The following is a 12,568-nucleotide window of genomic DNA, read 5'->3' as shown; positions in this document are numbered from 1 at the left end:
ATTTGGAAGCTATACTTTTATCAATGCATCCCAAAATAGCATTTGCTTTTTTTTTTTGCAGCCACATCACACTGTTGGCTCATATTCAGCTTGTGATCTGCAACAAGCTTGTGGTATTGCTGAGCCAAGTACCCCCATCTTGTCACTGTGCACTTGGTTTCTTTTTCCTAGGTGTAGAACTTGAGCTAGAAAAATTATCATGGCCTTGATTTAGCTCCTAGGTAATGGCCACATTCATACATTACTATTTCTCTGTACAGACAAAATCTCTGTGACGAATGCAAATATGGGATTGGTTTATTGACTGAAGGAGGAGGTAACCTTGAAGCCTCAGGGGGAGGGTGGAAGGGCACCCACATTCTGTGTACAAGATAATAAAGAGGAGTAAAAGAAAAATAGCCTGAGTACTGAAAAAGAGGTAAGAAGCCGAAAAGAGTACAGTAGCTAAATTGTATAGGATCTCGTTGGAGAATTTCTCTGCTGCAGAAGTTGTCACATTTTATCTCATGTCAAACTTTGTCTTTATCCTTCTATAATTCTCCTCCTTTCTGAAATAATTTCCCTGTGTCTTCTAGTTTGTAGCAACCTGTGGTAAGACACACTGATCACTACCACTTGTAAACAAGTCTGCCAAAACCACAGGCTTCCCTTCTTACATCATGCGTACAAAATAGTCCCAAAACATGTCAACCTGCGGTTCCTAGGAAAGGTTTCCTGTGTACCCTTCCTGTGTACCTCCTCTATTATCTTCATTACTTTATCAGTTGCATGTATTTGCAGCTGTGTCAGCCTGCATATTTTACCAATTATACAGAGTAGGTACCAGAAGGAGGCTGTAGCAAAACGCTCATTGTTTTGCATACACTTCGTAGGTTTTAACTGTCATGACTTTCCCCCCCAAAAATCTTTGGAATTGTGAATTATTGAGAATTCTTGGTTAGAGATTCCTATTGTCTCCACCTTGTGGAACTACAATCCCCAGGGTTTTCTGGGAAGGAGGGATGACAGTTAAAATGATTTAAGTTTGTACTGTGGTTGCTGCCTGTAAGGTGAGAAGGCTGTGACATTTCCTTTGTACGTTATGTATAATAGCTGCATACCTGTGTAATTGCCAGCCACATTTATTTCACTTATTCAAGTTGTTTTCAACTGCCGGTTTTAGGAAGAAGGGACATCCATACAAGACCCTGCCCCTGTTTGCTAGAAAATTGAATATCCCATAATTTGCCTTGTCAAAGTATATGTATAAGCTGAAGATGGGTAATTTAATTTTGCATTTTGTGGCAAAACTTTTTGTTCCGTGTAGAATTAGGGAGATGACTTGCAATTAGAAATGTAAAATTTCTGGAAATTTTGAGGCCATGGGGAGGGGGAATGTGTTTTTTGGCAGGGGTGGAAATTTTGGAAAACTGAAAAAAAAGCAGTACTTTTTTTTAGTATTCTTTACAGATCTAAGGTCACTTTGTTGCTTTAAGACAGCCTTCCACAGCCTGGTGCCCTCCTGATATTTTGGATTTCAGTTCCCATCAGCCTCAGGCAGCATGGCCAATGGTCAGGAATGCTGGACTTTGTAGTCCAAAACATCTGGAGCGCACCAAGCAGCCTTTCTATTCCTAAAGTTATTTTATACATAGTATATTTTAAAACTTTTAAAAGTAAACTCAGTAAATTTTTAATTATTGTCTGAATAGGTTAGAACTGCATTAAATGATTGTTACAGCACCAGGAACACAGGACTCTGTAGAACAAAACCCAAACTATCAAGAATGTGCATTTCCTGTCTCGAATACACAATGGTGACTCTAATCACATGATGGGGAACTGAGCCCAGATGTCTATCAGTAAAATATTTTATATCAATAATTTTAAGAAGGAATAAAAGAAATAACTATGCTGGGAATCTTACAGAGAGGATTAAAAAAGCATTTTCCCCCATGGCTTCATTATTTCCAGACATAGAAAGCCTAAAGATGTAAAAGTGTTCTTATTACATAGTTTTTAGAAATCATTTTGGGGGGTGGGAGAGCTGGGTAACAATATATAAATACTTTATCTTAAATTCTAAAAGAATTTCATAATCCAAAGGTGTCCAATTTTTCCATTTTTGGGGAGTGAGTGGAAAACAGAACGGGTCCTCGGGGAAAAATGGGGTGTGGGGAGAGAGGTCCCCCACAAAAAAATGTTCCATTTTCACACACACACTCCAAGGCTTCATATCTGTACTTGCAATATTCTGAGCACCTGCTTTTTGAAGGTAGCAAGAACTTTGTTCGAGAATAGCAACGCTCTTCTTATTTTAAAGCCTCATTTGTATCTTGATTAGATATTGTGATTCTAGTAATTTTAAAGATTTCAAACAAGTTCTCTTGTGACTTACAGCTTTATTTCGGCAAAAATTAACGTGTCGCTATTGGGTGCTTGACAAAAATATTAAATCACAAACAAACATTATTTTCTTCCTAAGTCAGTTATATCCAAGCTCATTATTCCGCAGTCCATTTATCTGTATGCCATTGCTTAACTAGGAGCACATGGAATTTTTCACATACTTTTAGCTCGTGTGTAACCAATTTCAGGACTGAAAACAAAATAGTTTAAATAGTTTGGAAGCTTCAACCATTTTGAAAAGCTTAGATTGGCCATGAGTGTAATAGGCTCAGTCACTTGCAGCTGCTCTCAAGGAATCTACATTTCTGAATTTCAAAAACTATATAAGACTATATGAATGAAACACACCCAGTTAAAACTGACACAGATGTCAATCAGTACAACGTCTCCATAGCAGGGTGGGTAACATATAGCTTGCAGGCTGCATAGAATACCACATCAGTTCCCCCACTCGCTTTGCCCTTTTCTCAGACATTGTACTAGCACTTGGGTGCTTATTATAAACTTCAGAAACACAGCTGCCATTTCACACCAGCAATTGTGCATATATATAGCTTTACAGAAGAAATGCCACCTGTCCACCATGTGTACTCTGCTATCTTACCATATTAATGCTGTGATGATATATATATATATATATATATCAATGAACAAAATACCTGCTGGTTTAAGACCAGAGTTAAGGTTAACTCATGTTGACTCAAGCCAGGAAATTGGAAGCTTCCAATTTCCAATTTCCAGTGGAAATTGGGGATAGGTACACTAGCTCTGCCTCTTCAACTTTCTTGTCACAGTTGGAGGGTGACTATCTGAAGAGGAGCATTTCCTCTATCCATGGAAACTCTCCCTAGGATGTTAGAATCCTGACAAGTCAGGATACTAAAATTGCAGGGAGAACTTCCACGGTTGTCTTAATGAGCATACACAGGGCAGTATTCAACATGACGTTCTGCAAACTGAAATCGCTCCAGCGAAGCTCTGCTGGATGTTCCCATTGTACAACAGGTCGCCCAAGCAGAATTTAGCTGGATTCTTCTCTTGAGCATAGTTCAGAACCTCGTTTCTGCTAGCGCAACATCATTTCTGCTAATTCAGCATTTCAGTTGGATACTGCCCATAGAGCGTGAATGCATGTTCTGCGTGCTATATGAATCTAGTGTGAGACTTGGTAATTGCTTGTCCCTTTCCCTTGGTAATTGTTTGTCCCTAGTGTGAGACTTGGTAATTGCTTGTCCCTTTCCCACCACAGGGACCCTCATGCTGAATGTTTGCTTTCAGAAAGGTGGTGTGAGGTCCTGATCCTTCTGCTTCCCCCAGCTGTACATTCCACCCCGCCCCCCAAATTCCCTGCGGATCAAGTTACATTTCACCCTAAAAAGTTTTTTTAACTCAATTATTTGTCTTTTTTACTCAGTTCATTGCCTTTTTTAACTCTCTCTCTCTCTCTCTCTCTCTCTCTCTTTTTACTCAAATATAAGTGCACAGGACTTAACATGGATCAGGACCCTAGAGTAGGAGATCAGGGTATTAACACTTTGCCCTACGCCTGCAATTTACATTACAATTTCATGTCTTTTTGGCAATGTAAATTGGAGGCATAGGGGAACCTGATCCAGATTGGGACCACAACTGGCAGTGATAGGGAACATCCTAGATGGAATCTGCGCTCTGGGTGTGGGTGTGTTTTCTGTTGTTTGATGTGATGTGTTTTGTTTTGGTGTATGTGTCTCTGTTGCCTGGAGTTTTGTGCATCTATGTGTGTATGCATGTGTGTGTGATTCTGGCAAAAATAAGTTGTCACATTGTCTCATGTAAAAAAAAAAATAGTTGACAGGAAATTCTTATAGGATATATGTAGTATAAAACATGCGAGATTAAATTAAGAAAGAATAATAGTGATTGAATGCAATATTGTTCTTAGTCTTTGAAGGGTTGTAAAAACAAATGATATTCACACATTTACAGTAGACCACTTAACATTTAGTCCAGTCCCTTCACTTCTAAAACAAAGCAATCTTCATCCTAAAGAAACCCACCCAGAATGCTTTCCTGTATTCTATCACTTGGCCTTTTTGGAGTATTGTAATAGTTTTACTTGACCTTCTTCCTTTTTTAGCTTTTGAATCGCAAAGACAAGACCACCTTTGAGAAGCTAGACTACTTAATGTCTAAGGAAGATAATTATAAGAGGATGCGGGATTACATCAGATGCTTAAAGATGGTTCCCTGTATTCCTTATTTAGGTAAGTGTGAGAATCGTCTAGTTCTTTTCTGCTGAAAACAGTCTTCAATAAGATGTTTTTGCTGTTTCTGATTAACAAGTAATCCCAGGCACATCAAATTCAAACCACATGTTAAATCAGTGTGGTTCAATTAGCCAGTATTTTTAAAAATCCCTTACAATTGTGAACACCGCCATTGCCCTCCTGCCACATAATGGAGGAAGAGTCACCATGTTCAGAGATGTGGGGAATGTGAAAGGCACCACAGAGTAGGCCCATTATCCTAACACAGTGGTTCTCTCATCGTGTTTCTACCTCAGAGCCTTGCAAAGTTCTCCAAGGTCACTAACTGCTCTGACCTGGTGGGAAATTCCTGTCTGATTCAAATATGGCTAATTCTATGAACCAAGCCTCATTTGAAAAGACTTGCCAAGATAAAATGTATTTGGTCTATAACTTCACCCCCACCCAGTGCGATCTCTCTGTGCTTGATACCCAGAAAAATGGAGGAAACTTCTTAAATGAGAGGAACAAGACATTCCCAGTTTATATCTTAATGTGGCTCTCCCGGCTTCGAGCTTGTAGTGTCCTCAGATTATGATAGCTCTACAGGTCCCTCCTGGATAGCACAATAGATTTAAATGCATGGGAGGTGATGTGAACTGGAGATGAGGCTTTTCAGTTGTGGCACACTGATTCCGGAATGCCTTCTCCAAGGAGGCTTGCCTGATCCTAAGCTTAATGACCTTTTAGTACCACATGAAGACCTTTTTATTGGTCCCGGTATTTTAGACTATTTAATCATTCTGTTTTACTTTTCTGTTTCAGTTGGTGTTCCTTTTCTACTGCTTTACTGTATTTCATGTTGGTTTTTATTTTGTTACGAAATAAAATGATTTAATTCATTTGTAAGCTGCTCTGAGAGCTGTTTAGGCCGAAATTGGCTGAAATAGCAGGGTTTAAAGACCTTACAGACATACATGTAGTATTCAGTCTTCATCATGACCTGGAAAGACATCTTAAAAAGAATGTCTTAGGGTGCAATCCTATGCATTATTAGACAGAAGAAAAGTCCTTTTGCTGGCTGGTGAATGCTGGGAGACTTTTTTCTGTCCAAACGTCCATAGGATTGAGCCCTTAAAGTAATTACTCTAATGGTTGTTGCAGAACTGCCAACACAGTCTATTCAACGTAAGACTCTTCATAAGATAACGAGAAAACCACCAAATCTATGTAAACAAAAGTTGCTACCGAAAAAGAGGTTGGAGGGAAAGAGACTGATTTTCAGTAATCAGAGATATTTCCTAAAACTGCAAAACTCTAGAGTGCAGACATTTTTGAAGAAGCCCCATGAAAACCATTCCCCCCTCATAAAAGCATAGACTTTATCAAAGCTTACTATTTGAATATGCGCAAGAGCTCATTTGTTAGCACATTTTCTTTGGGCTTTTGCTATTTATCCTGTGATTGCTTTGGCTTCAACCGTAACACATGTTTCTGTGTTTGTTTTGTGAGTTTGCTGAATAAATATTCAGAGACTAGTATCCAACATTGGCATTTCACCAGCACTAATGATGTTGCGCTAGCAAAAATGCTGGCGTACGACCTCCCCCTGCTGCACCCCCCCGCCCCATCTTTTTACCTTAACTGGGTGGTGGCTGCTGCCTTTCTCCCCTGTAGTGCCTTGCCCTGAGGGTCCTTCCTCAGAGTGAGGCATTCCAGGAGAGTTGGCCTTGGAGACTGCCTGTGCAGTGGCCTTGGAGAGTTGTTAAGGGAGAAATGGGAAAGGGACTACATAAAAAATAAATAATTTCCCTACTATGCAAACAGCATCTTTATGAGGAACAATTTAAGAGGAACGGGAGGTTAGAGGACAACGGCAAGAAGGGTTTTACAGACAATAAGCATTTCTCTTCCCACTGTTACTTGGCTCATAAGTGGACTAGCCAATGCCGTGTTCCCATAACTGCCTTCTGCTAAGTTTTACCTACTCCTACTTTCTGGATTCTGTAATGCTTCTTCCAGTTTATCTTTCAGTTGTCGCCTAAGGTCCAGGGTAACATTTTGCTCATGACTTTTTCCTGCTGCGGTATCTTCTGCCTTTTCTTATTAGCATTACATCCCAGTGAGCTCATCTGTTCAAACCTTATCTCCTTTTGGGTAATTGCTATAACACCAGTAAATCATATCATGCATTTTGTTCTGCATGACTACTTCAGCCAAATTGATTCACTGATATGACCTCAAGATATGTGAATGTGTGGTATGCAAGAAACTCAGCATATTTTGAAACTTATTCCAGAGGTTTTTATATAAAAAAAAAACCCTGCAGTTTTATGCAGTAAATATGGCTTTTTGTCTTTCCCTCAATTGATGGCAACCATCTCACCCAACATTTGAAAGCACACAGCTAATGAAGGACTGTCAAGAGAATACAATGCAACCGGTCATTGCTGCTGTTGGGGTGGGTGGCATGTGATGGAAAAGAAACAGGGCTGGAATTAATGAAGTCATCAAAGGAATTGTGCATATTTCTAGGGTCTTCTCTGCCTGTAATTTTTATAGCTGGAAGAAGAAAGGAAGGGAGGGAAGCACTAGATTCATATTAAAGATTATGAGGTTCATTTTTAGTTGAACACAGCACAATTTTTGTGGTTTGAGGAAGCAACAGCCTTTGAGGACGTTTTTAAAGATTCCAGAACCTTTTCCAACTCCCATAAGTTTTCATTTCTTTGGCCATGCACCTCAATTATATATTGCCAGTCAGTTTACGTGTTACATTGGGATACTGTCTTGCTAGCCCTTAGCATGGGTCATTTCTAGGTTATTATATACAATTAGGTGTATTTGAGATGAACAAAGATATCACCCCTGCTTATCAGCATATCAAAATACATACCGCACACTGATATAAACTCTAAGAACCCTAGACAACTGAAAAAAAGATGCCTTTCAGTTAAAATGACTTGTTTTTTTAAAAAAAGTTTTGTTGCTGCTACAGCACCATGCAAAATCTTTGCAAATTATCCTTTTACAGCTGCTGTGAAAGGAAGTGGGCTTCTGAAATTGACCCTTACAAGCCAATATGGATTTCAGGGGAGCAAAATTCATATGGAAAATTGGCTGTTTTAAAAAACTTTTAGAAAGCGCATTAATATATCTTGCATTCATGACCATGTGGCCAAGGCAGTACAGGGGAAGGCTACAGACAGATCATGTTTTTAAAGTCTCAGCCAAGAAGAGTATCTTGATTGAGCATGAAGTAAGGGTTTGAGGGCACTGTTTTCCTGCAGATATATTTCCCCCACTTGTAGAAGGCATTTTCTCAAAGGGCCTTGGACGTTGTTTAAATGCCATCCCTTGCTTGTATACATTTCTCTGCCTGCAAGAAAGAGAAAGGATTCCTTCTGCTACTGTTGTTGCAATACTTTGGGATCTTCTGATTGCAAAATGGTGATAGGCTAGTGTACACTGCTATACTCTGGCAAAGCAGATTAGCTTATGTCCTTCCCAGGCAGAAATAATGTGAACTAACCTTTATTCTTTGTGGTTGTGCTTGTGATCACACAGTTAAGGATAACCCAGGGTGATTTTGAGGGGGATTAGAGGAAGAGTGTTGGTTAAAAGGTAGGCAAGTATTTTCAGGGTGAGGGGAACATGCAAAATACACTAAAAATGGACAATTAGAAGTTTGCGTCTAATACCCAGCAATCAAAAGCTATGTTAAATTGTTGCGTTAAATGTAGTATGCCCTACAACTGACTGCCTCCAAATGAATCCTTCCTTAAATATGGCTAAGTAATATGTCTGCCTGTGGCTGTAAGGTATAGAAGAACTCTGATGCTGTAGTTATATGCAGGTTTGGCCAAATACATTAATGAACAATTATTTTGTCACTGTATACAGATATAATGTATACAGCATATGTTACAGTGTATAATTAATATTGTAGCTTATATGGTCTACGTGGGGTTGAAGTGTGTGTATGTTTTAGTTTTAGTTTGTTCCCACGTTGTGTAATGTTCTTAAGGTTCTTCTTGTTGGCTTTCCTGCTAAAACTCTTAAGCCTCTCTGTACTGCTGCCACTCATTTGATTCTCTCCACTCTTTCTTCATATCATATCTTCGTTAGCTTCCTCTTTCTTATTGTCTTCACTTTAACCGTGTCCCCGTGTCCTTGTTCCTCTATCACCTGTTGCCTCATTTTTCACGTAACTGCTTCTCCTTGGAGTCTTTACTTGACAATATGCCAATCTTCTTCTTAAACCTATGAATATCCCCTCTGTTCTTCGCCTGGGCTGTTCCAGTTGAAGCTTCCTATTATGGCAATGACCTTCCACATGGCATCCATCTTTCTCCCTCTGTTGTTATATGCAAACACCTCCTAAAGCCTTTTGCATAACTTGGCTTTTAGGTGCCAAATAATGATGATAATAGGAGAATAAAATATCTGTATAATACCATTTGTTGCTTTTATTACACATTTGCATCATAACAAGGATAATCTGATAATATATTAAAATCCCTACTTTCATTTATATACAACACATGCTACATCAGACTCCAAAACTTTTGATGCACATCAGGAAAGAAATAATGAGGTAATAAGAGTTTTGAAATTAAGGGTTTTCACTGTTCCTATAATGCAACGTGTGCTAAAATAATCTGTTCTGGAAACTTACCTCAGCAGAATACTAGAATTCAGGAATTCAGGTTTCTACATTGAACTTTATTTATAAATATGGTTGCATAATTTTTTTAATATGTATATTTGGCAATAATAGAGAAATATGGCAAATATAGTTCTGGGTTTCAAATAGTCTCTCCCAAAGGTCATAATATAGCGGCTAAGGGTATTTAAATAGGTTCTATATCTGTATCCATCATTTGCCTGCAAAGTTGGATAGCTCTCTTTGTTGGTGCAGTAACTATAGAGCAGGTAACAACTCTTAGGGTACAAAATAGCTTGAAACCTGTAAGCTATCATTTATGTGACAAAGTTGATTATAAAGTATGCAGCAAACAAGTAAAATCTAGATTGTTTCTAAAAGTCTGGGTGTTCAATTAAAAATGCTGATACTGCTTTGATGATGACAAAAATACCTGTTTGGTCAGTTTACGGATAATGGCTGGTCTATTAAAAGATGCAGAGACGAGAACAGCCTGGACTCTTCATGTGTACTGTATGAAATTATTCATTGTCAAGTTCTAATAGTACCTTGAACCTTGGGAAACATGGGCTTTGTTTGTGCTAGGCACCGTGTGGACACTTTAAAGCAGATACTAAGCATTCTCACCAGCTAACAAAGATTAAATTAAGAACAACCACTTTAACAGTCTAAGGTACCTTTACTGGTTACATATTTTCAAAGGATATAATTTCCTGTGTCAAATGAATTTATAAAAAGTCTTGCTGTACAGTTTTGAATAAGTTCAGTATTTGAGAATATATATAATATACAAAAATATTTAGATGTTGTGGCAGTATTCTTAGCATCTCAATTTATCTACAGTCTATTTTTTACCTGACAACTGTTTAAAAAAACAACCCCAAACAAGAACAAATTATTTTGGTACTAAGAGTCATGTTTTGAAATGTTTCTTGTTATTTTGGTTCTGGAACAATTCTTGAAAAAATACAATGTACAAGTCCTCTGATTAATAACAGTCAATGTACAACATATTACATTCTTCACTGCTGAAAAGATGTGTTCTGGATAGCACACGCAACTGTTGTTGCCTTTTTATTCTGTCTCATGAGAAGTATCTTTTCAGTGGAATGTGTTGGGATTAGGTCTGATCATCATGACAACTTTCTTCAGTGAAAATGAGCCCCCCCGGAACTCAGCCCAGTAGACACCGTCTTGATATCGACTTCGGTAGTGTCCTCCTCGATACCAAACACCGTTGAGGTTCGAGTGTGCACATGCATTGTACCACCATCCCCCTTTCTGATAATGAGCACAGTTACCTGTAATAGAAATAAGGACATCGTTCTGTGAATAAGTGGGTTATATAATATTGCATGCCTTAAACGGTGTGCTTTTCCACGTACAAGGTTCTTGATGCTTTTGCCTCTCTTCAGAACAAAGCCCCATGTCTCCAAGTCCTCTGGGACATTCAGAGAATTTGTGGCAGGAGGCAGGGTTGGTGGCAACTAAAAATAATGACTGGCTACTAGGCCAATCTTGAGGGTGAATCCCCTGGCTGGATTTCTTTGCCTTTGAGTGCTTCAAGTACAGCAGCCCCACCTGGTTTTTTGGTGAGTTGTCACGCTACTGCGACTATTTAGCAAGCTTCCTGGAAAATTCAGAGAGCTTTTGCATCAGATGCCCAATCATCTCCTGGTTAGGTCTTCAGCTACTCTTGCTTGACCTTCTCTCACGCCTGCTCTGTTCCTGTTCCTGCTCTGCCTAACTCTCTTTCCAGCCTGATTTGCTACTCTTAGAAAGGTGGAAGCAAGTCAGATGTGCAGTTTGCAAGAGAGGAACCCCAGGGAACAATTGTTGGATTTCCTTGAGAACTCTTAATTTCTATAGTTGTACCTTGGAAATGTCTCTGACAGCTAGAATTATTATTTTTAGATTTTTTTGTAAAATGCTTTGTCATAGAATCCATTGTTAGTTTAACTTTTCGTACCTGTGTATACATCATGGTCTCTGTCCAGCGTAGTGAATTGTTTCCCATTATGCCATGTGAAGGAATCTCCAGCATTGCCATTGTATCGGCCCAATCGCAACTTGTAGTACTCGCTTTCTGGCTCTAGTCGGAAACTGGCGTATTCAGCAAACACTTTACGGCCTGACCAGTCTTCCATAGTTATCAGCAATTTGTAGTTGCGTTGATTTGTTAGCCAATAAATATTTTCTAAGCCCAACCAATACTCTCCATCGATGTTACCAAATCCTTGCTGTAGAAAAAAGGAAAACGTGCTTTAGAAATTTTATGTAACACTCATACCGTATCCTCAACTGTGGTGAGGTTATTGAGCTTTCAGATTCTCCATCTGAATCGAGGCAGGGAACAACATTGAATACAAAAATATAAAATACATAAAACTGATTAAAAACATACAACCAATACATTATTAAAATCCTAAAATCTTTTAAGACATTTTACGATCATAAGATCCTTCAGTGGTTTTGTCTGCCTCCTGGCGCTTAGCTGTTCGTCAGAAAAAGTGTTATTTTCCAAAAGATGCTGGGAAAACTATTAAGTGTCTGTCTGGTTTCTTGTGGGTGGGTGTCTGCCGCTTTGAATTTATGGGCAGCTGCTTATCACAGTGGCAACTAAAAAAATAATAATCTTAGTTTTCTTTTAGTCCATGAAAATTTAAGCTCCGTTCATGCTTTACCTTAACAGCATGGTAAAGTATGAATTGATTGGACTGGACTTTGTCTTCTTCCCATGGTGCTCTGGTAGTGTGTGTATTCTGGAGCACTGTGTTTGGGACCAATGCCGTGGTTTCTTTCCTCCCAAACATCACCCATTCAGAAGGGAGGATAAAGTTTGCAAGGGAAGGGACCTTGGCATTGGTCCCCTAGATGCTCACTCATACATGCAATAATTGCTCATGCTCTACTGGACTGGCATGGGAAGAAACCACAGGGAACCAGCTTCCACTCTTTTAGAATAAGCTGTGAATTGCACCTGGCCTTATACAAACCATCTCTTCTAGCCTTTATCGGCTTATCGTACTGCTTTTTCTGTAAAGCCAATGTTAGGCACAAAGGATAAGTTTCCCCAGAACATTTTGATCCTTTGCGCACTCCAACACAGAGAAAACTATACAGGGGTTGCAACCTCCTATTGCTCCTTTACCATATAAATTAGGCTGCCCACAACAGCCCTTCTTGCCTTTACTGCCTGCCTTCCAGTTATGCCAGCAGACTCCTTCAGCTGCTTTCCAATTCCATTATCCTCTACTGATTTAATTGATCATCTGTTCTCTCTCCCTGT

At 39.1% G+C, this 12,568-nt stretch overlaps 2 protein-coding genes across 4 annotated transcripts in view; one reads left to right on the top strand and one right to left on the bottom strand.

Moving 5' to 3' along the window:
* The window catches only part of RALGPS1 (Ral GEF with PH domain and SH3 binding motif 1), a 185,570-nt gene that overhangs the window by 59,926 nt on the left and 113,076 nt on the right, over positions 1 to 12,568 (top strand). For all 3 annotated transcript variants that reach the window (XM_063144542.1, XM_063144540.1, XM_063144541.1), the window contains one exon: positions 4,505 to 4,631. In XM_063144542.1, coding sequence (XP_063000612.1) covers positions 4,505 to 4,631 — 127 coding nt within the window. The remainder of the gene's footprint in view (positions 1 to 4,504; positions 4,632 to 12,568) is intronic.
* Positions 9,075 to 12,568, bottom strand: part of ANGPTL2 (angiopoietin like 2) — a 28,165-nt gene continuing 24,671 nt past the window's right edge. The window contains exons 4-5 of the mRNA XM_063144616.1: positions 11,249 to 11,519; positions 9,075 to 10,580 (exon numbers count right to left, since the gene is read on the bottom strand). Of these exons, the coding sequence (XP_063000686.1) occupies positions 10,381 to 10,580; positions 11,249 to 11,519 (471 nt within the window). The 3' untranslated portion in view covers positions 9,075 to 10,380. The remainder of the gene's footprint in view (positions 10,581 to 11,248; positions 11,520 to 12,568) is intronic.

Source organism: Elgaria multicarinata, chromosome 19, assembly GCF_023053635.1.
Source record: "Elgaria multicarinata webbii isolate HBS135686 ecotype San Diego chromosome 19, rElgMul1.1.pri, whole genome shotgun sequence".
Lineage (NCBI taxonomy): Eukaryota > Metazoa > Chordata > Lepidosauria > Squamata > Anguidae > Elgaria > Elgaria multicarinata.
Note: the sequence above shows the minus strand (reverse complement) of the source record. Positions and strands in the feature narration are given on the sequence as shown.